The 26,323-nt window shown below is 41.3% G+C and overlaps 1 protein-coding gene and 1 long non-coding RNA gene across 5 annotated transcripts in view; one reads left to right on the top strand and one right to left on the bottom strand.

Annotated features, from left to right (window-relative positions):
• The window catches only part of PEX7 (peroxisomal biogenesis factor 7), a 91,084-nt gene that overhangs the window by 9,759 nt on the left and 55,002 nt on the right, over nucleotides 1-26,323 (bottom strand). For 3 of the 4 annotated variants that reach the window (XR_006279994.1, XM_038395812.2, XM_038395809.2), the window contains exon 9: nucleotides 18,851-18,950. Coding sequence is in view for 3 of the 4 variants with exons in the window: in XM_038395812.2 (XP_038251740.1) it covers nucleotides 18,851-18,950 (100 nt within the window). In the remaining variant the exon portion in view is untranslated. Of the gene's footprint in view, nucleotides 1-13,204; nucleotides 13,259-18,850; nucleotides 18,951-26,323 lie in introns of those variants that run through there. The other variant, XM_043511060.1, reaches the window with a different exon arrangement.
• LOC122459364 lies at nucleotides 4,084-24,347 on the top strand. The gene is made up of 4 exons (XR_006279996.1): nucleotides 4,084-4,094; nucleotides 16,163-16,166; nucleotides 17,504-17,511; nucleotides 24,202-24,347. It is a non-coding gene; the product is annotated as an uncharacterized LOC122459364 (long non-coding RNA).

The following is a 26,323-nucleotide window of genomic DNA, read 5'->3' as shown; positions in this document are numbered from 1 at the left end:
GCTAATTCAAGAGAGGACACTGTCCTGCAGAATTTTTGAATCTTACTTTCCATCATCTTAGGGTTGAAAAAAGAACGTAGGGTTCAAAAAAGAACTAGGTAAGTTCATGGAGGACAGGTCCCTCAATGGCTATTAGCTAGGATGGGCAGGAATGGTGTTCCTAGTTTCTGTTTGCCAGAAACTGGGAATGGGCGACAGAGGATGGATCACTTGATGATTACCGGTTCTGTTCATTCTCTCTGGGGCACCTGGCAGTGGCCACTGTCAGAACACAGGATACTGGGCTAGATGGACCTTTGATCTGACCCAGTTTGGCTGTTCTTATATAGAATTTCAAATCTGCTAACTCCTAAAATATAACTAGTTTAATAAAAGTCTCAATTCAGTCCAAGAGTGTTTATCTGCCATCAGTAACATACGGGCGAACCTTTTGAGCAAGATTCAAAATGGTAAATATTGAGTAAACAACCCAGAACATATGCTTGAGAAAATGCCATTCTGTCCTCTCAAATTAAATATGATAAAGTGCTACAGTCGAAAGTAGATGATGGAAAGTAAGACCTCGGCACAGAAATAAATTATGTCTATATTGTGTAGGTGGACATGACTATGGAGATTAATTTCAAGAGTGGCGTGGTCTTATGGATTATTCAATACAAATATGCCAACTAAACGGGTTTCTGTGTTTGTAACAATCCACATTTTATGTAAAGTTTTCCAAGGCTCCACCTTTTAATGAATCAAGAGAGTAAGAAGCTTATGAAGTAGAAGTTGTAACTACCCTTTGCTTTGGTAAATTCCAGTCAGAAAAATCAAGAGACAGTTAAACTAAGACATTCCTATTTAATATCTCTGTAGGTTTACAATGAACAACAATGTATAGATGGCATCCCAATCATCTACGGAATTCTATGTTTGATTACCTATGTTCCAAAATAGCTGGGTGACTTTCATTAGGATTTTGGTACACAAACTACACCCTTAAAATGGATGCCATAAAAGCTACTACAGTTTGAGAGAGCATGTGGTGGCTCTTGTAGCCCCAATTCAGCAAGGTACTTAAGCATCTAAATACTTTAAGCACATGAACAGTCTCACTGAAGGCCCTAGTGAGTAACTGTGTGAAGTGTTTTTCTTTATTAATGGTACTATAACATCTAGTGAGGATGTGAATATACAATCCTTGGTTATTGAATTATTTGTATAAAGCCAATGGCTTTATAACTTAAGTGGGAGGGAAAGCCAACACAATGTAAAATATTTTGTCACAATTGATTTAACAATAATTTTGATCAAGCTTTTCATGCAACATTAACCACAGCTTATGTGTTTGTGCTAACTGAACAGAAATGATTTGGAATATGAGCTCTCAAATTTGGTGACTGTGTAAGTACCTAGTACACCAGCTGGAAATATCCCAACAATTTTGGAAGTGCTCCAAGTTTTTCTTTCAGTATTTAAAAACAAAACAAAACCCCAAACCACCGACTTCCTGAAATTTTTTATACAGGTTTATCTAATTCTTACTTAGAACAGTATTCAATAGGATATTCCATAGAATATAATCTTATTGTATACAAAGAGATTATTTGAGCCACTGCAAACCCTTCACAAGAAGCTTAAATATAAAGTATTATTCATTTTCAGTCCAAAGCTACTGTACAATGTTGCTGAAATAGCTTTGCCTTCAATCCAACAGACCTGGATCAAGTCTGCATATCAGTAGGTAGAGTCTGCAGAATTCTCTGATCTTTGGGTGAAAGCTACTATATAAAAGGCAGGGTTTTTTTATACTTCCGACCATTTAAAAAACAACAACAAATAATTAGCTTTGGGCAGCTATTTTCACTACACTTTCATTAACATTGTACAGATATGCTGCAGAACACCTGACAAATACACCAATGTTGCTTATGTGCTGGAATATACAGTTCTATTGTATCAATTTTTTTGCCATCACAAATTGTTGAGAGAAATGGAATAATTAAAGGTTAATTGTAAAATAACAATATTCCACTGAATACTGATTGCTCAGGGAAGTATGCAGCTGAAAAAGACGACCCCCTCCCCCCAAAAAAGTGGCAATGCTCCCATCTGTTAGATTACTGTTACAACTTCATGATGCAAACATAATCTAACAAAATGGATGCATTTGTTAATGTCTGTGGCACTTTGTACCTCAAAGGAGCATCCCAGAACCCCCATATTCACTACTGTCATATAATTATGATACGTTTTATACAAAATATAACTTGTGAGGTGTCATTTTAAAAGTCTCGATCTGGTGAACATGAATATCCTGTTGGATTGCATGTGCTATCAATGTATGTGAAGTTATGAAGTATTGCTATATGTGTTACTGAAATATGCTGTGAGGTTGGGAGATGCCCACAGCCAGCCTCTGCAACAAAGGAGGTTCAGACAGGCAGTGCATAAGTGAGTGTACTGTACTTTCATTATTGCTGCAGTATAAATATCATGCCAGCTAATTTTCTGGAATAGGCAAATATATTTGCAGCAGATAAATCAAACTGGACATTGCTTTATTCCCCTTCACGTAAAGCCAAAAATATGAATTGTACAGATACAGTCTCAGAAAGCTAATTCTTCACTGGAAATTCATAGTTTGACTCATAAAACATGGGATGACTGTTTCACTTTAAAGTGTTTATCCTAGTGTCTGATAGTAATGCTGTTTCCACCAACTCATTTAATTCCAATATTCTTTTATTTATCACAACCATTTCAGTTGTCCCACTAGCTGATTTATTTCAAGACCTCTCTGTCTTCTATTCATCACTACAGCCTTGCTTTGCAATAGACGGAGACCTTTTCCAGAACCCTAGGGCATTCAGCCTCGTGTAATTACCTAGATGACATACTGTCTCTTTACTGTTTATGATCAAGAAAAGAGGAAAAAATCCTTCAAGATAGAGGTCCATTTTTGCGGTATTCTAAGGTGGCACTAAATCCCCAAACCTAATAACCAAATACTATTTTTCAGAAAATAACTAAAAACTGCAAAAACAAAGTTCTTACTGAAACTCAGCAAGATATGCATGTAACTAGATAATGACACTGTATTTTCATTAGGCTCAGATGCAATTACATTCTTTACCCTGGCAAAGAAATGTCAATGCTACAGTTAGATAGTTTTTGAACAACAGTTAGGAGGGCAGAAGTGATTTCACTGGATATCCTTCCAGGCTTTCCAGTCAAATCTTAGATTGACAGGCAATTGTCTCTTATGTGGTGACCACCCCAGGGTGGAAATAGCTCTACATTTGTCTCTGCCCTGCTGAGTTTCAATAAGACATATAACACTTCTTCTTTTACAACAGGTTTTTAAAAAAGTTATTGTAGCTTGTCATAAATATAAAAGGAAGGATAACCACCTTTCTGTATACAGTGCTATAAAATCCCTCCTGAACAGAGGCAACATCCTGTTACCTGTAAAGGGCTAAGAAGCTTGGCTAACCTGGCTGGCACCTGACCCAAAGGACCAATAAGAGGACAAAATACTTTCAAATCTTGAGGGGGGAGGGAGGCTTTTATTTGTGCTCTGTTTACGTGGTTGTTCTCTCTTGGGACTGAGAGAGGCCAGACAGAAATCCATCTTCTCCAATCCATCCTAATCCAAGTCTCCAATATTGCAACTAGTATACGTAAACCAGGCAAGGCGGATTAGTTTATCTTTTGTTTTATGTGAATTTTTCCTGTCTTAAGAGGGAGGTTTATTCCTGTTTTCGGTAACTTTAAGGTTTTGCCCAGAGGGGGATCCTCTGTGTTTTGAATCTGAATATCCTGTAAAGTATTTTCCATCCTGATTTTACAGAGGTGATTCTTTTACCCTTTCTTTAATTAAAATTCTTCTTTTAAGAACCTGATTGATTTTTCATCGTTCTTCAGATCCAAGGGTTTGGGTCTGTGTTCACCTGTACAAATTGGTGAGGATTATCATCAAGCCTTCCCCAGGAAAGAGGGTGTAGGGCTTGGGGGGATATTTTGGGGGAAGACGTCTCCAAGGGTCTCTTTCCCTGTTTTTTGTTTAAAACACTTGGTGGTGGCAGCATACTGTTCAAGGACAAGGCAAAGTTTGTACCTTGGGGCAGTTTTTAACCTATAAGCTTAGGGGGTCTTTCATGCGGGTCCCCACATCTGTACCCTAGAGTTCAGAGTGGGGAAGGAACCCTGACACTCTACACATTTGTCTCTGCCCTGCTGAGTTTCAATAAGACATACAACACTTTTTCTTTTACAACAGGTTTTAAAAAAAAGTTACTGTCGCTACATTTTCACTCCTATTTGCATTACTTTCCCTTCCTCCTCTTCTCTAGGAAACATTTCTTCTTTTTATGCTTAATTCTATGGGCTACTTATATTATGATGAAACATCTGTAAAGGGTCCTGAGCACTCTTGCGTACACAGGGGACAAACATTTTGTGAAGCTAATAAAGATGGTTATTAGGCCTGCTACTTATTTTGAAAGGTGACCATTTCTTCTAGCCCATAATTGGACAAGAATGGAAAGGAAATTTTGCCCTCAATTCCCCACACCCCCATTCCATTTCTTCAACGATGTGAATCAAGGGGTAGGTGACACTTCTGCCTTCACTCCCACTCCCCTTGACCTTTGGTTAGTCAAGGTAGGCAGATCCACTAACATTTTGGGGTGCAACCCAGACCAGTGAAAGGTCATCTCACCACCTGCCCTATAAGCTTGGGTGCCTTAAATGCTCTGGCGCCGTGGCTCAGAGCCTGGACACCAACAGCCAGCAGACAGGAATGCAGTTTCCTGAATCTGTGTGCGGTGCAGTCCTGGTTCAACATTCTGCTCCTAGCAACCTGCCTACAACACAACAGCCCCACCCTGGTCTCCACCAGCCTTGGTTACTACTTACAGGGTGACTCCCAACATACTCTTAAGTCCCAAATTTTCCTCCAACTGCCTGCCCTGAAGTGTTCAGCCCTCTCCTGGAACACTCAGAGAAGTAATAAGGTTCATTGCTCCTTTAAAGAGACAAAAGCACAGCTTATTACTTTAACTGGAGCTAGCAGTCACTTCAACAGCACTAGGCAGGTTTAGCTTAAAAGTAAAACAATTTATAAACAAAAAGAGGGTTTAAGTGAGTTTAAGAACAAGGGATAAAGGAAAAAGGTTATAAGCGAAGTCCCTTGCCATGTGGCACTAACCCCCTCCCCCATGCACTTAACCTGCTGGGTTTGAGGTATGCATCTGTTGGTTTAAAATAATAAGGGGTTCCATCTTGGATTAGAAAGGCCCAAGCATTACTGTGACCCTATGTTTGTTCAAGAGGCATCAGAGATGAACTGTAACTGAACCCTCCTCTCATGCATAAATTGAGAGGTGCATATTGTAATTTTGTTAAAAAAAATTTCATTTGCAAGCATTCTAGTTTGTGTGTGGTATTTTTCAAACTACAGACTGTTTCTAATTTGTATAATCATTTGTGATGAATACAGAATAAAAAACTGGACAGAAGTTCTTACATAGACCTGGATTCAAATTATATACACTGACCAGAAATAGCAATGTCCCAGACATTGCTAAAGAAATGTATTACTCTCCCAAGAAGGGAAGAGATTTGGAGAGGGCATTGCTCCTGCTTTTCAGACTATTAAAAAGTGTCACAAAGCACTGAACTGAAAATTGGAACTGACTACCTTCATGATCAAGTCTCTGGAACGTTATACAAAGTGGCTAGCATCTATTTCAAAAGATAGAAGACAGCTGTTTTCTTGATCTGATATGGAATATGGAAAAGGGAGCTGATTTTGTAGACTTGAAACAATCCTCTAAGCACAACAGTTAATACATCTTAATGGTGAAGGATGTGCTGTCTAAATTTGTCTGAGTTGCAGGTCTGAAAGACAAGTCTGGCAGTGAAGTGCAGAGGGCTTTCAAAACTACTTGCAACAATGGATGCACTCTTGGAAAGTTAGATAGCTTAAAGAAAAGAATCTTTAAAGAGCTATTTTAAAGAACCCAGGTCCATCCTTTAGTTACGGATAAAATCAATGCAGTGTTGTGGATAGGTTTAATCCAAACTTTAATTTGCCATTCTATGCTGACATATGACACTTTAAAAGTGGCATTATGAGGGGTCCGTGTTTATTGTTTCTCAGTGACTCCATATCAAATATGTTCAGTTTACAAGCAAAACAACATGCTTCCTAACCACCAGCCTTGCAATCTCTACCTTTGTATCTAAAAGTCAAGTAAGGTTTCATTTTTTTTTAAATAATCACCAGTAATTAACAGTTGTTCAGGTCAAATGTTCTCTTCATGAAACCCTGTTTGTCTTCCATCAAGTTGCACTGGTATAACTCATTGGCACTAAGCAAACAGTTTTATTAAAGAATCAGAATCCAGCTCACACTCTGCAGTGTTGGCTCAGCATGGTAAACCAAATTAAAAAGCAGTCAGAGCTTTAAAGTCACTAAATCTGATAAGTTTGAACACACATACAAGGTGAAAAATCTGTTGAATAAGACAGTGATCTGTGCACTTTTCGTAACACTTTAAAATCAAGAGATGGAAATATTTGACTGCTGATATGATAACCCCTTCCAGTATCGTGACATTATAGCTTTCACAGAACTTTATTATGGCTGTAGCAACTATAGTTTTCACAAAACTCAGGTCTAATGTGCTGATATTAACCCTTCCACTTCACACGTGAAAGACTACCTATAGTGGGACAGTTTAAAAATACCAAGAATTTTTAAAAATAGGAAATGACAGAGTGAAATTTAGGCCAGCTCTAGGCCTATGTGCCACTTAAGTCTCATTTTAGCAGCCTGGTGTTTGTGTGTGGGGGTAAGTTGCACATAAGGTCTTGTCTTGCACTGGTTCCTTATGCACAAGGATGAATTTTACCCAAACAAAAGGGATGTTTGCAAAGGCCTACAAAGGGATTCACCAATAACATTCATAATGACTAAGAAAGCCAGACAAGAAATCCATGCACAAATTAAACAAAAAATGGGTTCTTTTTCTCTCAAAAAGAAAAGGAGTACTTGTGGCACCTTAGAGACTAGCAAACACTATTTGAGCATAAGCTTTCGTGAGCTACAGCTCACTTCGTCAGATGCATTCAGTGGCAAATACAGTGGGGAGATTTATATACATAGAGAACATGAAACAATGGGTGTTATCATACACACTGTAAGGAGAGTGATCACTTAAGGTGAGCTATTACCAGCAGTAGGGGGGGGGGAACCTTTTGTGGTGATAATCAAGGTGGCCCATTTCAGACAGTTGACAAGAACGTCTGAGGAACAGTGGGGGGTGGGGGAGGGGAATAAACATGGAAAAATAGTTTTTGTGTAATGACACATCCACTCCCAGTCTCTATTCAAGCCTACGTTAATTGTATCCAGTTTGCAAATTAATTCCAATTCAGCAGTCTCTCGTTGGAGTCTGGTTTTGAAGCTTTTTTTATTGAAGAATTGCAACTTTTAGGTCTGTAATCGAGTGACCAAAGAGATGGAAGTGTTCTCCAACTGGTTTTTGAAGGTTTTCATTCTTGACGTCTGATTTGTGTCCATTTATTCTTTTATGTAGAGACTGTCCAGTTTGACCAATGTACATGGTAGAGGGGCATTGCTGGCACATGATGGCATATATCACATTGGTAGATGTGCAGCTGAACGAGCCTCTGATAGTGTGGTTGATGTGATTAGGCCCTATGATAGTGTCCCCTGAATAGATATGTGGACAGAGTTGGCAACGGGCTTTGTTGCAAGGATAGGTTCCTGGGTTAGTGATTCTGTTGTGTGGTTGCTGGTGAGTATTTGCTTCAGATTGGGGGGCTGTCTTTAAGCAAGGACTGGCCTGTCTCCCAAGATCTGTGAGAGTGATGGGTCATCCTTCAGGATAGGTTGTAGATCCTTGATGACATGTTGGAGGGGTTTTAGTTGGGTGCTGAAAGCGATGGCTAGTGGTGTTCAGTTATTTTCTTTGTTGGGCCTGTCCTGTAGTAGGTGACTTCTGGGTACTCTTCTGGCTCTGTCAATCTGTTTCTTCACTTCAGCAGGTGGGTACTGTAGTTGTAAGAATGCTTGATAGAGATCTTGTAGGTGTTTGTCTCTGAGGGGTTGGAGCAAATGCGGTTGTATCGTAGAGCTTGGCTGTAGACAATGAATCGTGTGGTTTGGTCTGGATGAAAGCTGGAGGCATGTAGGTAGGAATAGCGGTCAGTAGGTTTCCGGTATAGAGTAGTGTTTATGTGACCATCGCTTATTAGCACCATAGTGTCCAGGAAGCGGATCTCTTGTGTGGACTGGTCCAGGCTGAGGTTGATGGTTGGATGGAAATTGTTGAAATCATGGTGGAATTCCTCAAGGGCTACTTTTCCATGGGTCCAGATGATGAAAATGTCATCATTGTAGCGCAAGTAGAGTAGGGGCATTAGGGGACGAGAACTGAGGAAGTGTTATTCTAAATCAGCCATAAAAATGTTGGCATACTGTGGGGCCATGCAGGTACCCATCGCAGTGCCACTGATTTGAAGGTATACATTGTCCCCAAATGTGAAATAGTTATGGGTGAGGACAAAGTCACAAAGTTCAGCCACCAGGTTTGCTGTGACATTATCGGGTATACTGTTCCTGATGGCTTGTAGTCCATCTTTGTGTGGAATGTTGGTGTAGAGGGCTTCTACATCCAGAGTGGCCAAGATGGTGTTTTCAGGAAGATCACCAATGGATTGTCGTTTCCTCAGGATGTCAGTGGTGTCTCGAAGATAGCTGGGAGTGCTGGTAGCGTAGGGCTGAGGAGGGAGTCTACATAGCCAGACAATCCTGCTGTCAGGGTGCCAATGCCTGAGATGATGGGGCGTCCAGGATTTCCAGGTTTATGGATCTTGGGTAGCAGATAGAATACCCCAGGTCGGGGTTCTAGGGGTGTGTCTGTACGGATTTGTTCTTGTGCTTTTTCAGGGAGTTTCTTGAGCAGATGGTGTAGTTTCTTTTGGTAACCCTCAGTGGGATCGGAGGTTAATGGCTTGTAGAAAGTGGTGTTGAAGAGCTGCCTACCAGCCTCTTGTTCATATTCCGACCTATTCATGATGATGACGACAGCACTTCCTTTGTCAGCCTTTTTGATTATGATGTCAGAGTTGTTACTGAGGCTGTGGATGGCATTGTGTTCTGCACGGCTGAGGTTATGGGGCAAGTGACGCTGCTTTTCTACAATTTCAGCCTGTGCACGTCGGCAGAAGCACTCTATGTAAAAGTCCAGACTGTTGTTTCGACCTTCAGGAGGAGTCCACCCAGAATTCTTTTTGTAGTCTTGGTAGGAAGGTCTCTGTGGGTTAGTATGTTGTTCAGAGGTGTGTTGGAAATATTCCTTGAGTCAGAGACGTCGAAAATAGGATTCTAGGTCACCACAGAACTGTTCGTGGTGGTGGAGGGGCAGAAGGAGAGGCCCCGAGATAGGACAGATTCTTCTGCTGGGCTAAGAGTATAGTTGGATAGATTAACAATATTGCTGGATGGGTTAAGGGAACCACTGTTGTGGCCCCTTATGGCATGTAGTAGTTTAGATAGTTTAGTGTCCTTTTTCTTTTGTAGAGAAGCCAAGTGTGTGTTGTAAATGGCTTGTCTAGTTTTTGTGAAGTCCAGCCACGAGGAAGTTTGTGTGGAAGGTTGTTTTTTTATGCGAGTATCCAGTTTTGAGAACTCATTCTTAATCTTTTCCTGTTTGCTGTAGAGGATGTTGATCAGGTGGTTCCGTAGTTTCTTTGAGAGCGTGTGGCATAAGCTGTCAGCAGTCTGTGTGGTAGGTAGATTGTAATGGATTTTTTACCTTCATTCCTTTTGGTATGATTTCCATCTGTTTGCATTTGGAAAGGAAGATGATGTCTGTCTGTATCTGTACGAGTTTTTTCATGAAGTTGATCAAGAATTCTTACAACTACAATACCCACCTGCTGAAGTGAAGAAACAGATTGACAGAGCCAGAAGAGTACCCAGAAGTCACCTACTACAGGACAGGCCCAACAAAGAAAACAGATCGCCACTAGCCATCACCTTCAGCCTCCAACTAAAACCTCTCCAACGTATCATCAAGGATCTACAACCTATCCTGAAGGACAACCCATCACTCTCACAGATACTGGGAGACAGCCCCCCCCAACCTGAAGCAAATACTCACTAGCAACCACACGCCATACAACAGAACCACTAACCCAGGAACCTATCTTTGCAACAAAGCCCGTTGCCAACTGTGTCCACACATCTATTCAGGGGACACCATCATAGGGCCTAATCACATCAGCCACACTATCAGAGGCTCGTTCAACTGCACATCTGCCAATGTGATATATGCCATCATATGCCAGCAATGCCCCTCTACCATGTACATTGGTCAAACTGGACAGTCTCTACGTAAAAGAATAAATGGATACAAATCAGACGTCAAGAATTATAACATTCAAAAACCAGTTGGAGAACACTTCCATCTCTTTGGTCACTCGATTACAGACCTAAAAATTGTAATTCTTCAACAAAAAAAACTTAAAAAACAGACTCCAACGCGAGACTGCTGAATTGGAATGAATTTGCAAACTGGATAAAATTAATTTAGGCTTGAATAGAGACTGGGAGTGGATGGGTCATTACACAAATTAAAACTATTTTCCCAAGTTTATTCCCCTCCCTCACCCCCCACTGTTCCTCAGACGTTCTTGTCAACTGCTGGAAATGGCCCATCTTGATTATCACTACAAAAGATTTTTTCCCCCCCGCTCTCCTGCTAGTAATAGCTCATTTTCAGTGATCACTCTCCTTACAGTGTGTATGGTAACACCCATTGTTTCATGTTCTCTATGTATATAAACCTCTCCACTGTATTTTCCACTGAATGCATCCGATGAAGTGAGCTGTAGCTCACGAAAGCTTATGCTCAAATAAATTTGTTAGTCTCTAAGGTGCCACGAGTACTCCTTTTCTTTTTGCGAATACAGACTAACACGATTACTACTCAAACTTTTCTCTCAAGGAATTTCGAAAAGTAAAACTTTACGTGGAATGCCTTGAGAAGTTTAAAGAAGTGGCTGATAAAGGCAATGAGGGGAGGGAAGATGTAGTTAGTGAAATGTTTCTAGGGCAGGGGTGGGCAAACTACAACCCGGGGGCTGCATCTGGCCCTTCAGATGTTTTAATCCGGCCCTCGAGCTCTTGCCTGCTGAGGAGCGGGGTCTAGGGCTTGCCCCACTCCACTTGGCTCCCGGAAGCAGCAGCATGTCCCCCTCCGGCTCCTACGTGTAGGGGCAGCCAGGGGGCTCCGCATGCTGCCCCTGCCCCAAGCGCTGCCCCCACAGCTCCCATTGGCCAAGAACAAAGGCTGATGGGAACTACAGGAAAGCCCCTGTGGATGGGGCACTGCGTAGAGCTGCCTGGCTGCACCGTTGTGTAGGAGCCGGAGGGGGGTCATGCCACTGCTTCCAGGAGCTACCTGAGATAAGCGCCATCCAGAGCTTGTGCCCCTGCCCCCGTCCAGTGCCCCAACCCCCTGCCCCAGCCCTGATCCCCCTCCTACCCTCCGAACCGCTCAGTCCCACCCTCCTGCACCCTAGAGCCCGCCCTGCCAGCTGCAGCCCTCACCCCCCCCACCTGCACCCCAACCTCCTGCCCCAGCCCTGAGCCCCCTCCCATACCCTGAACTCATTTCTGGCCCCACCCCCAAGCCCACACTCCCAGCCAGAGCCCTCACCTCCTCCCGCACCCCAACTCCTAATTTTGTGAGCATTCATGGCCCGCCATACAACTTTCATACCCAGATGTGGCCATCGGGCCAAAAAGTTCACCCACCCCTGTTCTAGGGGCATGAAAGCTTCAACAGTCATGTGGAACATCTATATTCCACAATTTTTATGTGTGCAAAGAAAGAACAAACAAGACACAAAAATACCCCAAAAAACAAACAAAAAAAAAAGGAGCAAAGGAAGTTTATGCATCTTCCAGTAAAGTTTCCACAAAATACAATTTCAGCTTTACAAAAGTTAGTTACAACAGACTGGTGTAACTACAAACAGAACACCTAATACACCATCTCCACTGAAGACACCGTTTGAATTCATATTTGGTCCTAAAAAAACTGAACTTCTTTCTGCAAAAGAGCCATTATTCATCCATTCCACAAGTACTGAAACACGTGAACGTGGCTGTTAGCAACCATTCTGAGTGGCTGGTAGGGAGGCCACTTGCAAACAATCCCACTGAAATATCCTGTGGATGGATGGAGTAACCCATTCAGACAACCTGTACCTACACAACAGTCTGGGGAATGGAGGAACGGAAATGCACACCAGGGGAATCCTCTACTCTATGTAATCTATGACGCAGTGAGCAAAAAGGTTAGACTTACAGCCTCCAATGGCTTTTATTTGTTGCCAGTGGTAGGTACTGACCTACATTTTGGGGTTGTTCCTCAGTGAAGGTATCAATAAAACTGCATTAATGGTGGAATTTACAGGGACCTTGAAATCCTGATAACTATACAGATATGAGGCAATGTTGGAGGGAAATTATTATATGCTCTTATTGCAGACGGTCAGTGCCATTTAAGAGAGCAAAGAACTGTATCACCATCACAAACTGCATTACGCCCCCGAGAGTAAGCATCATTCAAATATCGTTGCCACCGAAAGACAGACCAAAATAAGCAGGTCTCATTTCATTGTGAGGAGTTGACCATCAAGCTGCATGTGCATCCCCAGAAAGTTGCAGGAGTTTAAAAACAAAACAGAGTGGCAATCCTAACAAGCTACATGGACCCCACCGTCTACAGAAACTATTTACAGGGACCTTGAAATCCTGATAACTATACAGATATGAGGCAATGTTGGAAGGAAACTATTATGTGCTCTTATTGCAGAGGGTCAGTGCCCATTCCTCTTACCGTGCTGCTTTCTTTGCACCCTGCTGTCACACGTCTTTTCCCCTTTATGACTTGGGACTGCTTGTTTTAACCTGACAATGTCACTTCCACGAATGTTCTAATTTGTTCTCTTGATTTTTTTTTAAATTAAATATTGCACCAAAAAGTCCCACAAATTAGAAGATATTTACAGAACAATGCAAAATATTATTTGTATAGCACCCTTTATGCAGGAGCCCAGAGCACTTCACAATTTATGTGAAAACAATCCCACTGAAATACAATCCCTTCTCTGGAGAGGAGGGCGGCACCTATGCAGCCAGCTGGTGTGTAGTATAGTGCACAACAGCCTGAGGGATGAAGGAAAGAAAATTAACACCAAGGAAAATCGCTACTCTGTGTCACGTCATCAACAGTGTCCCCATTCATCTGAAAGGTCTTCAGACCCAAGCCCAGATTCTTTGCCAGACCTCTGGGCATCTACATAGGCTAGCTATGGCTTTTAAGCAGCCACATTCTAGCTGGAGCACAGCACAGCAGCACTCTGACCATCTCTCTCTCAATCTTGATACACTCCCTATGTCAGCTTTCAGAGTAGCAGCCGTGTTAGTCTGTATTTGCAAAAAGAACAGGAGGACTTGTGGCACCTTAGAGACTAAAATTTATTTGAGCATAAGCTTTCGTGAGCTACAGCTCACTTCATTGGATGCATTCAGTGGGAAAAAAATAGTGAATGTAAGGTACTGAGTGGGTGGAAGGGGAACCAGATCTATGCCACCTGATGTGTGTCGGGGAAATCCACAACTGTGAAAATGCAGCAGCAGCACAAAAGGTCTAGACAAAACAAGAGAATCTGGCTCCCACACCTCTTAGAATTGCACAAATGCATAATTGTCAGTACAAGTGGCCACTTGACATCTATCCTTTTGTATACAGGATTACAATAATTATGCAAGCAACCAGGATGCAAATCAAGTATGAACACCGTGTGCCCTGTTGCATGCAAGCTATTTTAAATTCCAGTCCTGATCGTGCATTTAAATAACAAATCAAACTGGAGTACTGCGTTTTTATTCCTCTTCATATTCCTCTTTGTATTCATTTTTAATCCGCAGCTTGTACTTTTCAGCACTGTACATTGTAAACGTCCTGTTCTGATTTGATATGTTGCTGTCACTTATGTTTAATACATTCTTTCTGTAATCAGTGCTTGAAAATGATTACCACCATTATTCTTTTAAAAATCACACACGACTGCAATTTTGAAAACTCAATTGCAGCTTACAGTTCACAGATCAGTAAAGAGAAGCTGAAGAGATTCCCCACCCTTTTAAAATCCTCATCCTGTTCTCAGACAGCCGCCAAAGAACGAACCTGCTTTATAGAAAGCATTCATTTACACACTGCACTGGGTGTTCTCTGAGGTGTACAGAGCGGACCTGATAAGTAGACACAGAAATGAAGAAAGGCTTTCAAACAAAATACAGGGCTTTCATTTTTCTCATGTTTGCCTTGAGCATTAGGTAGCTTTAGAACAACAAAAGTCTGCAATTTCATGCAATTTATGATATGCAAAGTAATATTCCTTATTTCTTCATACTTCTGTTGAAATAAGTTCAGTGTCATGACAAGATGAACTGGATGTTCAATGTAGTTGTACTTTTAAACTTTGCTATTTGTGGCTTGTCAAGGTTCCTTCCCCACTCTGAACTCTAGGGTACAGATGTGGGGACCTGCATGAAAACCCCCTAAGCTTATTTTTACCAGCTTAGTTTGTACCTTGGGGAAGTTTTAACCTATTTTACCTTTTGCCCTTGGACTTTATTGCTGCCACCACCAAGCATCTAACAGGGAAAGAGCCTGCTTGGAAACGTCTTTCCCCCCAAAATCCTCCCCAAACCCTACACCCCCTTTCCTGGGCAAGGCTTGATAAAAATCCTCCCCAATTTGCAAAGGTGAACACAGACCTAAACCCTTGGATCTTAAGAACAATGAAAAAGCAATCAGGTTCTTAAAAGAAGAATTTTATTTGAAGAAAAAGTAAAAAGAATCACCTCTGTAAAATCAGGATGGTAAATACCTTACAGGGTAATCAGATTCAAAACAGAGAATCCCTCTAGGCAAAACCTTAAGTTACAAAAAGACACAAAAACAGGAATATACATTCCATTCAGCACAACTTATTTTATCAGCTTTAAACAAAACAGAATCTAACGCATATCTAGCTAGATTACTTACTAAGTTCCAAGACTCCATTCTTTTTCTGTTCCCGGAAAAAGCATCACACAGACAGAGAGAGCCTTTGTTTCTCCCCCCCTCCAGCTTTGAAAGTATCTCGTCTCCTCATTGGTCTTTTTGGTCAGGTGCCAGCAAGGTTATCCTAGCTTCTTAACCCTTTACAGGTGAAAGGATTTTTCCTCTGGTCAGGAGGGATTTTAAAGGTGTTTACCCTTCCCTTTACATTTATGACATGGCTATTGTCTGCGTCACACAAATAAGAGCTGATTAAACACTAATTCATGATTGCAACATCCCGCTCAAATTGGAAAACACAAACTTTTGTTGATTTTCAATCAAGGTGCCCCCTAACCAGGTTTAAGACTACTTCCTTGCTGGCAATAGCTACTTCTTTGAAAGGCTCACATAGTGTGAGCCTCCCGTTAGTTGATATAACCTACCTCAAGCTCAACTATTCAACTGCCTTGGCACAATCTGCCCCAACAAAATGACATTTGGCACATCCCTTAGCTAGTTCAGATGGGCTCACCACTGTCTTTTTCTTCTGTTTTTGTATAGCACCTTGCACAATGGGATCATGGTTCATCACAAGAACTCCTAAGAGCTATCAGAACACAAAAGCCAACCAAAGAAGAAGAGAGGGACTGTATGATACGAGTTGGAACATGATATGGTTGTAGGATGTGCCTTATTTCCATTATGTATAGTACTACTACTCATTATAGGTGAAATTCACCCCGTGAATGAAGTCCCACTTAGAAGAGAATGTGTCAGAAGGCCTCTTCTGAAGCCAGACCCATTGAACTCTGTATACACAAACTACACAGCCACTCAATTTGCAACTATGTTTTCACTGAGCTTTGGAACAGCCGTAGGTGATTCCACGGTGTAGTCTGAATTCAGGTCTAAAGGACACTTTTCTTTAAGTGACAGATTTCAGAGTAGCAGCCGTGTTAGTACATACCCAGGTGAGCCTCAAAAGAGCCCTAGGCCTATGAGCAGAAAAACTAGGGAAGGACAGTATTGTATAGGGAAAAGGCCCTATGATAAAAGTCCTTACCCAATCTTTTCATGTTTTTTTAAACATTTAAAACCATTTGGCCTCACTGAGGCTAGGTCTACGCTACAAAAGCACATAGATATAACTACATCATTGTCCACGGAAGGGCTTCGCCCATCAATACAGCTTCCGCCTCTCACAGAGGTGGATTAACTATGCTGTCAGAAAATGCTGCAGCGGCAGAACTTCTTAATTACAGACCTGCCCTGACACTAGCTACCCACACCATGTCACAAGCTGTTTTAGTTGGACAGATGTTTGATCACAGTTTGTAAACAAAAAGTAAAAACCCAGTGTAGTCTGCGCCTAAGGGGGAATTCTGTTTGTTCATCTTGCATAGTTCTCTCATTTACCAAGAGCCTCCCCTTACTATGATCTAAAAAAGTTATTTGAAGTTAGATGATGTAGGCATCTGTACAGAGTAATAGCCCACTGTTTGGTCTAGGATATTTTGGATATTGGGAAACATGATGCTTATTATATACCAGAATACCATTTTGATTTGATTTGTGCACGGTAGGCAACATGCTGTACCTGCCTCAGCTGTACAGTAAACAAAATCAAGTTTCAATTATTTCAGTATTGAGAGATATCTAAATACAACCTGGGGGCAAAAAATCCAATCATGTCAAATCCAAATCTTTAGATTATCAAGAAAAGGTTTGAAGTGGAAGTTAGAGAGAGGCAACAGATATTCAAACTGGAAGCCACTGAGATGCTATGTGTGTTCATTTCAAAGATTTATTTCAATTACTTCTTAATTATATTTTGACTTCATTATACATATTTCTTTATTTCAGCATTTTTACAGCACTCATTGCTAGGATAGCTGGATGTCACACAATAGATTAAAACCAAATACATACAAAGCATATGAGTCACCTATAAGCCATCACTTCCCTTTTTCTGTTGCACAAACTCAGGAGCAGTTAAATGTAATACCATCTGTACGTACATATTATCCACTGCCAAAGGGTGAGCTTACTTGGCTTTACTCTAGCTCCTACACTATTACACAGATGTAGACTATCAAGTAATCCCAGGACAATCAATACTCAAATGATTAGCCTTGATTTACCAAATCTCATTCCCCAGGACATTAATGTTTGGGATTTCTACAATTAAAATAATGTATTTGGTCTCCTCTAGAGGTGGGCTTAAAGCAAAAGGCAACATCCAAGCATTCTTGAACTTTGGAGAAGTTCAGTCCTAGTACTGGATCCATATTTAATGACTGACCCATCTCTAACCAGGTCTGAACACCCACCTGCTGAAGCGAAGAAACAGACTGACAGAGCCAGAAGAGTACCCAGAAGTTACCTACTGCAGGACAGGCCCAATAAAGAAAATAACTGAAAGCCACTAGCCATCACCTTCAGCCCCCAACTAACACCTCTCCAACGCATCATCAAGGATCTACAACCTATCCTGAAGGACGACCCATCACTCTCACAGATCTTGGGAGACAGGCCAGTCCTTGCTTACAGACAGCCCCCCAATCTGAAGCAAATACTCACCAGCAACCACACACCACACAACAGAACCACTAACCCAGGAACCTATTCTTGCAACAAAGCTCGTAGCCAACTGTGTCCACGTATCTATTCAGGAGACACCATCATAGGGCCTAATCCATCAGCCACACTATCAGAGGCTCGTTCAGCTGCACATCTACCAATGTGATATATGCCATCATGTGCCAGCAATGCCCCTCTGCCATGTACATTGGCCAAACTGGACACTCTCTACGTAAAAGAATAAATGGACACAAATCAGATGTCAAGAATTATAACATTCAAAAACCAGTTGGAGAACACTTCAATCTCTTTGGTCACTTGATTACAGACTTAAAAGTTGCAATTCTTCAATAAAAAAAACTTCAAAACCAGACTCCAACGAGAGACTGCTGAATTGGAATTAATTTGCAAACTGGATACAATTAATTTAGGCTTGAATAAAGACTGGGAGTGGATGGGTCATTACACAAATTAAAACTATTTCCCCATGTTTATCCCTCCTCCCCCAGCTGTTCCTCAGACGTTCTTGTCAACTGCTGGAAATGGACCACCTTGATTATCACTACAAAAGGTTCCCCCTCCTCCCCACTCTCCTGCTGGTAATAGCTCACCTTAAATGATCACTCTCCTTACAGTGTGTATGGTAATACCCATTGTTTCATGTTCTCTGTGTATATAAATCTCCGCACTGTATTTTCCACTGAATGCATCCGATGAAGTGAGCTGTAGCTCACGAAAGCTTATGCTCAAATAAATTTGTTAGTCTGTAAGGTGCCACAAGTACTCCTTTTGTTTTTTCAGGTCTGAACACTAGATCTGAACTTGGCACCTTCTCTAGTACTCTTGCTCCCAAATCAAAGTAATTTTTGCTTCCACCTGCAATCAATATGGATTTCAACTCTGTCTGCTTTTGCAACTTCTTCCCAGGCACCCATCTACAAACAAGTAATCATTTCTCAGATAAAAATGGAACTACATGTGCTTTATTTTAACCTGCATTCAGCCAGACCCTTTGCCTGAGGCATTCTACAAACTGATGGCTGCTGCTCATGATGGAGTCTGCAATTCAGCTGTGATTGTATTGGCTGTAATAGACAAGTGAAACATAAAATCATCTTATCTGTTACCTGACCATGGTTGTGAAGGCTTAAATCTAGTCCACATGTAAACTCTGTATGATGCTCCACAGTCTCCAGCAAGGGGTTAGGCTTGGAAAAGTCCCAGAATCTACAGAAACAAACCAAAAAACAAACAATGATGGTAACTGAAAGGGCATTTAAAAATATAATGCAGGATACTGATATGCCTGATGCTGCCAGAACCTTTTAAAAAACAAACCCACCCACTTAAGGAATACAATTAATCCCATTTCTGCAAAACCTTTTGCTGATCTACATAAACAAGGACTTCATTAAGGAAAACCATCTCCTTTATCCCATTACGGAAACTGAGAACAGAGCTGGCACCAATGATCTGCACTACAGATAATCTGTAAAAAAAAGTGGTAGGCTGGCCTTCTTTATTAAGATCCAATTCCTCTTAATATCTGCCAAGTTATATCTATGATGCACACTTCAGGGCAACTCAAATATTTTTTTTCTGCATTGTCTGATGTGGGGCTGTCTGTTTACTGAAAATTGCAAATGGCTTATAAATATTGATTGCTCCTGACCTCAGATTTATTTGGGAGCAGGCTTCTATAAAACATAATATGCCGTTGCATTTTTCTAATTGATTTATACACTAAAGGGAATGATTTGACTTAATTTTAATTTCACTGATAATTCACTCATGTAAGACTTTTGGGGAAAAATGTAATTCTAAATACTCTTCTATTTCTATAGTTTTAACCACCAGTCACTCCCCAAAACACGGTATGAATCATAATGGGTATAATATAAGCATTAAAATTTGTAATAATAGGCAAAATACAGGAAGTGGGGGTGGGAGGGGGAAGTAATGTCTAATGCATTACCATAAAGATTGCTACCTGAGATCTGGAAAAATGCATTCAGCATGTTAATGAAATTTTCAGATGACTAAATTGAGAGGGACTCTAAATTATAATGAGGACAGAGAAATAATGAAGTGTTAAACTTCTTTGATTCTGCGGTATTGTCTACAGTGGAAAAATGCGCAGCAAAACCCAGGGGCTGCAGGGTTTACTGGGCTATTGTGGTTGGCAGCTAGTGCCAGTCTCTGTACACATTACAGTTTCCCATAGCAGTTAGAGATATTCTTTTATTTTTCTATAACGTGTGCCACACCCCTGTTCTTTTTTCCAGGTGGACCTGATAATAATGAATGAAAGAAATCGTCAATGCTAGTTACACAGAAAGGACTGTAGGTTCAGCAGATCAGTTCTCGTAAACAGCAAACAGTGGAGCTAACAGAATTAGTTTGTTTAACCCGCCTGTGTTATTTTCTTAATAAATGAGCAGAGTGGTATCGACACAATGGCTAAGCCATAGCAACAATCCTCTTTACATCTTCCTAGTACCAGAGAGGTAATATAAACAGCTCATTTTACAGGGAAATGGAAGCAAAAGAACATCTAAGCACAGAATGAACAATTTCACTATTAAATTTGTCTGTTCAAACAGATAACGAAGCAAGTCTTGTAGCTTCTAAGAATTAGTGGGGGCCTTCCTTATTGTGTTCATTTTGCATTCTCTTTAAATTTAGTTCAAATTTAAGATTCAGAGGGAGCTGTAGATTTTATGTGGAAAGAAACTACAACAAAAACTGACCTGAAAGCCGTTTAAAGTATAATAGGACAGTCTAGTTACTATTATACAAAATTATGTCACCAAAAGTTCACATATAACATATAATTTCAGAGCCTTATAGTCCAGTGCAAGTTTCATAGAAATTTTTAAGGAAGATATTTTGAACAGACCTATTTTAATATAAATATATCCTAAACACAGGATTACAGAGAGGATATGAAATTTAGGTGCCTGAGTACTGGACTGAGAGCCATGAACTCCTGAATGCATCCGATGAAGTGAGCTGTAGCTCACGAAAGCTTATGCTCTAATAAATTTGTTAGTCTCTAAGGTGCCACAAGTACTCCTTTTCTTTTTGCGAATACAGACTAACACGGCTGCTACTCTGAAACATGAACTCCTGAGTTAACCTTGGCTGACAGCAATTTACTGGAGGATAAATGGCAAATAACTCTTCAGCTCCTGTTCTCTGGTGTCCGTGCCTTGTCGTGGCAGGATAGCTTGGGTGCTCTAACGATCCCCAGAGTCTGTGTCGACAAGGGCTTTTTGCTCCTGGGAGGTTCAACCATGCCAGATTGGTCTGTGCGGGAGTGGCCAGACAAACAGACATCCTGGTCCTTCAGGTTGGGGGTTAGGCACAGAGCTAACAACCCTGTCCTGTAAAAAACAAAATATGTTTTACGGAAACCGCAATGGAGAAATCAACCATTACTATGTGTGACAGCCTTCAGGAGTCAATGACCTGTACGATTGCCAGTGGTGAAAGCCGAAAGGAAGCCACTGGCATGAAGACTGAAGTGCTCAACACCAAGACAAAAACCAAACTTGGTTTTTGGAACGTACGGACAATGTTCAAAACAGGGAAGCTAGCTCAGGTCATAGCAGAGATAAGATGCTACAGCTTATACATCCTGGGTGTCAACAAGAGCAGATGGACGGGATCAGGAAGATTAACAGCAGCCTCGGGAGAAATTATGCTATTTTCTGGACGGGATGATGGACAACACCATGAGAGTGTTGCCATCCTTTTGAAGAAGGGAGTGGAGCATTCCCTGCTTGAATGGAAATTCATCAGCAGCAGACTTATGAGAGCCAGACTGAAAGGGAAACATATCATCACTCTGATTCAGTGCTATGCTCCAATAAATGACAGTGATGAAGTAGGTTTCAGAGTAGCAGCCGTGTTAGTCTGTATTCGCAAAAAGAAAAGGAGTACTTGTGGCACCTTAGAGACTAACAAATTTATTAGAGCATAAGCTTTCGTGAGCTACAGCTCACTTCATCGGATGCATCCGATGAAGTGAGCTGTAGCTCACGAAAGCTTATGCTCTAATAAATTTGTTAGTCTCTAAGGTGCCACAAGTACTCCTTTTCTTTTAGTGATGAAGTAGTAAAGGATAAATTCTACCCTACACTCCAGGGGGAGTTAGAGAGAGTACCACACCACAACCTAACTATTGTCATGGGAGACCTGAATGCCAAGGTCAGTAAGGACAACACAAACAACGACTGAGCAATGGGAAGACATGGGTGTGGCACCATGAATGAAAACAGAGAAAGGCTTGTTGACTTCTGCAATATGAATGACCTAGTCACTGGTAGAACCCTATTTGAACATTGTGAAATTCACAAGCTGACATGGTGTTCTCCAAATGGCAAAGGGAAGAACCAGATGACCATATCATGATCAATGGCAAATGGCGACGCTCACTGACAGATGTGAAAGTGAGGAGGGGTAGAGATGTTGGCAGTGATAGCCTCCATCAAGCTAAAACTGAGAAGTGTGGGTCCACCAAAGAAGGGACATAGATGCTATGTTATTGATAAGCTAAAGTCCCTTGAAATACAGAAAGCCTTTGTTCTGCAGTTAAAGAACAGGTTTCAAGCACTTGCAGACCTTGATGAAGAGGAGGGGAATGCAGATGAGGAGAACAACAAGAAGTGGGACAAAGGAACATCAATTTATGAACAGAGCAGTTGTCAGGGTTCCCTCCCCACGCTGCACTCTAGGGTACAGATGTGGGGACCCACATGAAAGACCCCCTAAGTTTACTTCTACCAGCTTAGGGTAAAACTTCCCGAAGGCACAAACTCTTTGCCCTTGGAGGGTACACTGCCACCACCAAGTGATTTAACAAAGAATCAGAGAAAGGACCACTTGGAGTTCCTATTCCCGCAAAATATCCCCCCAAGCCCTTACACCCCCTTTCCTGGGGAGGCTTGAGAATAATATCCTAACCAATTGGTTACAAATTGATCACAGACTCAAACCCCTGGGTCTTAGGACAATAGAGAAATCAGTCAGGGTCTTAAAAGAAACAGAACTTTATTAGAAAGAAAAAAGGTAAAAGAAGCACCTCTGTAAAATTAGAAGGGAAGCTAATCTCACAGGGCAATCAGATTTAAAACACAGAAGATTTCCCTTTGGACAAAAACTTTAAAGTTACAAAAAGAAAACGAGGAATACACCTTCCTCTCAGCACAGAGAAAATCACAAGCCAAAACAAAAAGTAAACTAACACATTTCCTTGCTAATACTTACTAATTCTAATGGAATTGGATTGCTTGCTTTCTTGATCTCTCTCAAGCAAGCACACAGGACAGACAAAAGCCTTTCCCTGCCCCAGATTTGAAAGTACCTTGTCCCCTTATTAGTCCTTTTGGTCAGGTGCCAGCCAGGTTACCTGAGCTTCTTAACCCTTTACAGGTAAAAGGATATTGTGCCTTTGGCCAGGAGAGACTTTATAGTACTGTATACAGGAAGGTTGTTACCCTTCCCTTTATATTTATGACAGCAGTGAAGCCTATCTAGACTACAGGCAGAAGAGAAGGAAGGAGTGGATTACACCCAGCACATGGAACGCCATAGAAACCAGATGAGCCCTGAAGAAAAAAGTTCTAGACACAAAATCCCAGAAGCTAAAGGATGAATACCATGAGCACTACAGCAAGGCATACCGGGAGGTCAAACACCTTGTGAGAGTGGACAAACAGCATTATATTGATAATCTGGCAACACAAGCAGAGACTGCAGCTGCTCGTGGTGAACAAGGAACCGTCTACAAAATGACACAGCTTATCAGTGGTAAACGACAGACACCAACGAACACTCTCATCAGGAACAAACAAGGACACCTATTAACAACCGAAAAAGAACAAAAAATGCATCGGACAGAGCATTTTAAAGAATTGCTGAACAGGGAATCACCTAAAGAGGAAGTAAACATCGAAGAGGCAGAAGAAGATCTTAATATCAACACAGACACTCCAACTAAGGAAGGGATCATTCAAGCCATCAAATACTTAAAAAATGGGAAAGCTCCTGGCAAGGATAACTTGAATGCAGAATTGTTTAAGGTAAATCCTAAATTAGCAGCATCTATCCTGGTCCCTCTATTTCCATCAGTCTGGGAAAGGGAAAAAGTGCCAGATGAGTGGACCAATGGGGTTATAGTGAAGATACCAAAGAAAGGAACTCTCAGTGATTGTAATAACTGGTGTGGTATCACACTCTTATCTGTGCCAAACAAAGTGTTGTGTAAGATCATGGTCCAGAGTATATCAGAGACAGTTGATAGCATTCTCAGAAAAGAGCAAGCTGGTTTTTGGAAAGGGCATGAATGCACAGACCAGATCTTCACTCTACGAAACATAACAGAACAGTGCTTAGAATGGTAATGGCAACTTTACATAAATTTCATAGACTTTGAGAAGGCTTTTGATAGCATTCACAGGACCAGCCCATGGAGCATTCTGCGGGCATATGGAATCCCTTTCCATATAATCAACATCATCAAAAGATTCTATTTCAACTTTACATGCAGTGTTGATCACAGTGAGCTCAGTTTCGAAGTCAAAACAGGAGTATGTCAGGGTGTGTCATATCTGCAATCCTCTTCAACATTGCCATCAACTGGGTAATGCGGTGTACAACAAAAGACATGCCAAGAGGCATTAAATGGACACTTTTCTCATCCCTTGAAGATCTGGACTTCGCAAATGATGTCACTCTCCTATCACATATCCAACATCATATACAAGAAAAAACAACTCGACTCAACGCATTCAGCCAGCAAATTGGATTGAAAATCAATTGCAAGAAGACAGATATGACCTTTAATATTACCTCACCATCACCGGTACAGATAGAGGATTATGTTCTCACCAATGTAGAAACATTCACATTCCTGGGCAGCACCATCAGCCAGGACGGTGGAACAAGCCAGGACATCCAGAACAAAAATCAGTGAAGCCAGGAACACCTTCAGGAGCGTAAATACAGTCTGGAAATTGTCAAAATACAACACCAAAACCAAACAAGATTTATCGAAGCTGCGCATTTTCAACACCACTTTATAGTGCAGAATGATGAGGAATGAGAAAGTATGACATGTCCAAACTGTCTTCATTCCATACAACCTGCCTCAGAAAAATCCTCCGTATCTTTTGACCCAGAACAATCTCAAACCAAGATCTATTGACACAGTGCAGCCAAGAGGATATAAGCACCATCATTGCTAGGAGGCTTTGGAGATGGATCTGTCATGTGCTTTGGATGGAAACTGATTCCATCACCAGAGTAGCAATAAGATGGACACCTGAAGACAAGCGAAAATGAGGCTGCCTGAAAACAACCGAAGAGCTGTGGAAGCAGAGCTGAAAAACCTGGAGCACAGCTGGGGAACCATTGAAAGTTTTGCCAGAAACAGACAGGAGTGGAGGAGCTTCATCACTGCCCTAATCACCAGGGGCAATAGGAACAGGATGATGATGAACTCTGCAGCTCAGCTTCCCTCAATTATAAAAATGGTGGTGATAATAATCATAATACTAATAATACCTACCTCACAGAATTAATTAATGCTTTGAAGGTTTAAAGCATGTTGTGCTATCTATTTTTATTGAGATAACGTTTAACCAAATCATATTCTGACCTTGAATATCTGAGAAAAGATGAAGCCTCAACAATATTTAAAAGCTAAATAAAGTTAAAGTTGTTACATTTTCTTACACAGTAGTGACAGCACCTTCAGTTATTAAAATTGGAATTTTAAGACTATTTACTTTTCAGTATTTGTGCAGTTGGATTACTTTCTGCACCTCCCTGTTCTTAGACAATACATATACCCCAGTCACAGTCACTTTTTCTAATAGTTTCTTATCAGTTACATCTGCGTCTCATGCATTAGCACAATGCTTCAGTATATAGGTTGCAAACCCTGCAAGCAGATTATTTTTAAAGGATTTTTATGAGTATTCATACACAATTAGTAATGAAAACTTTTCTCCTGCTCTTACCATTTGTTAAACCTGTCTCTTAACAGACCACAATTTCAGGGGTGCTGCAGACATCTCAACACATGAAACATTCCACAAACACACACTCATTTTTCAAGCACCATCACTAGCACAAACATGCAACTGCTGGAGCAGCATGCAGACACCACAGCTGGGGCAGAGGTGGGGGAAGGGTTACAGTACATCCTTCACTGTCCCAGGAAAAGAAAAGTCATTTACCATACATATAGTGACAGGAGTTCTTTGAGATGCATGGTCACCATAGGTATTCACCATGGGTGTGCATGTGTTCTGTGTTCATGGCACCGGAAATTCTTCAATAGCAGTGTCTGCTGGTCCATTCCTATACCCGACACCTCCTCATGCTCCAAACTGAGGGCATAAGGGGCAGCGTTGACCACCTGCCTCTCCAGTTCCTACTCTACCATGAATCAAATAAATATCCAAAACAGTGAGGAAGGATGGCAGGTCATGAATACCTACAGGGACCACACATGCCAAAGAATTACAGTTACTCTAAAGCAAGTAGCCTGCCTTTATTCTTGGAGGGCTGCTCCCTCTGTGGGTAATTCC

The sequence above is a fragment of the Dermochelys coriacea genome, chromosome 3 (assembly GCF_009764565.3).
Source record: "Dermochelys coriacea isolate rDerCor1 chromosome 3, rDerCor1.pri.v4, whole genome shotgun sequence".
NCBI classification, from domain to species: domain Eukaryota; kingdom Metazoa; phylum Chordata; order Testudines; family Dermochelyidae; genus Dermochelys; species Dermochelys coriacea.
Note: the sequence above shows the minus strand (reverse complement) of the source record. Positions and strands in the feature narration are given on the sequence as shown.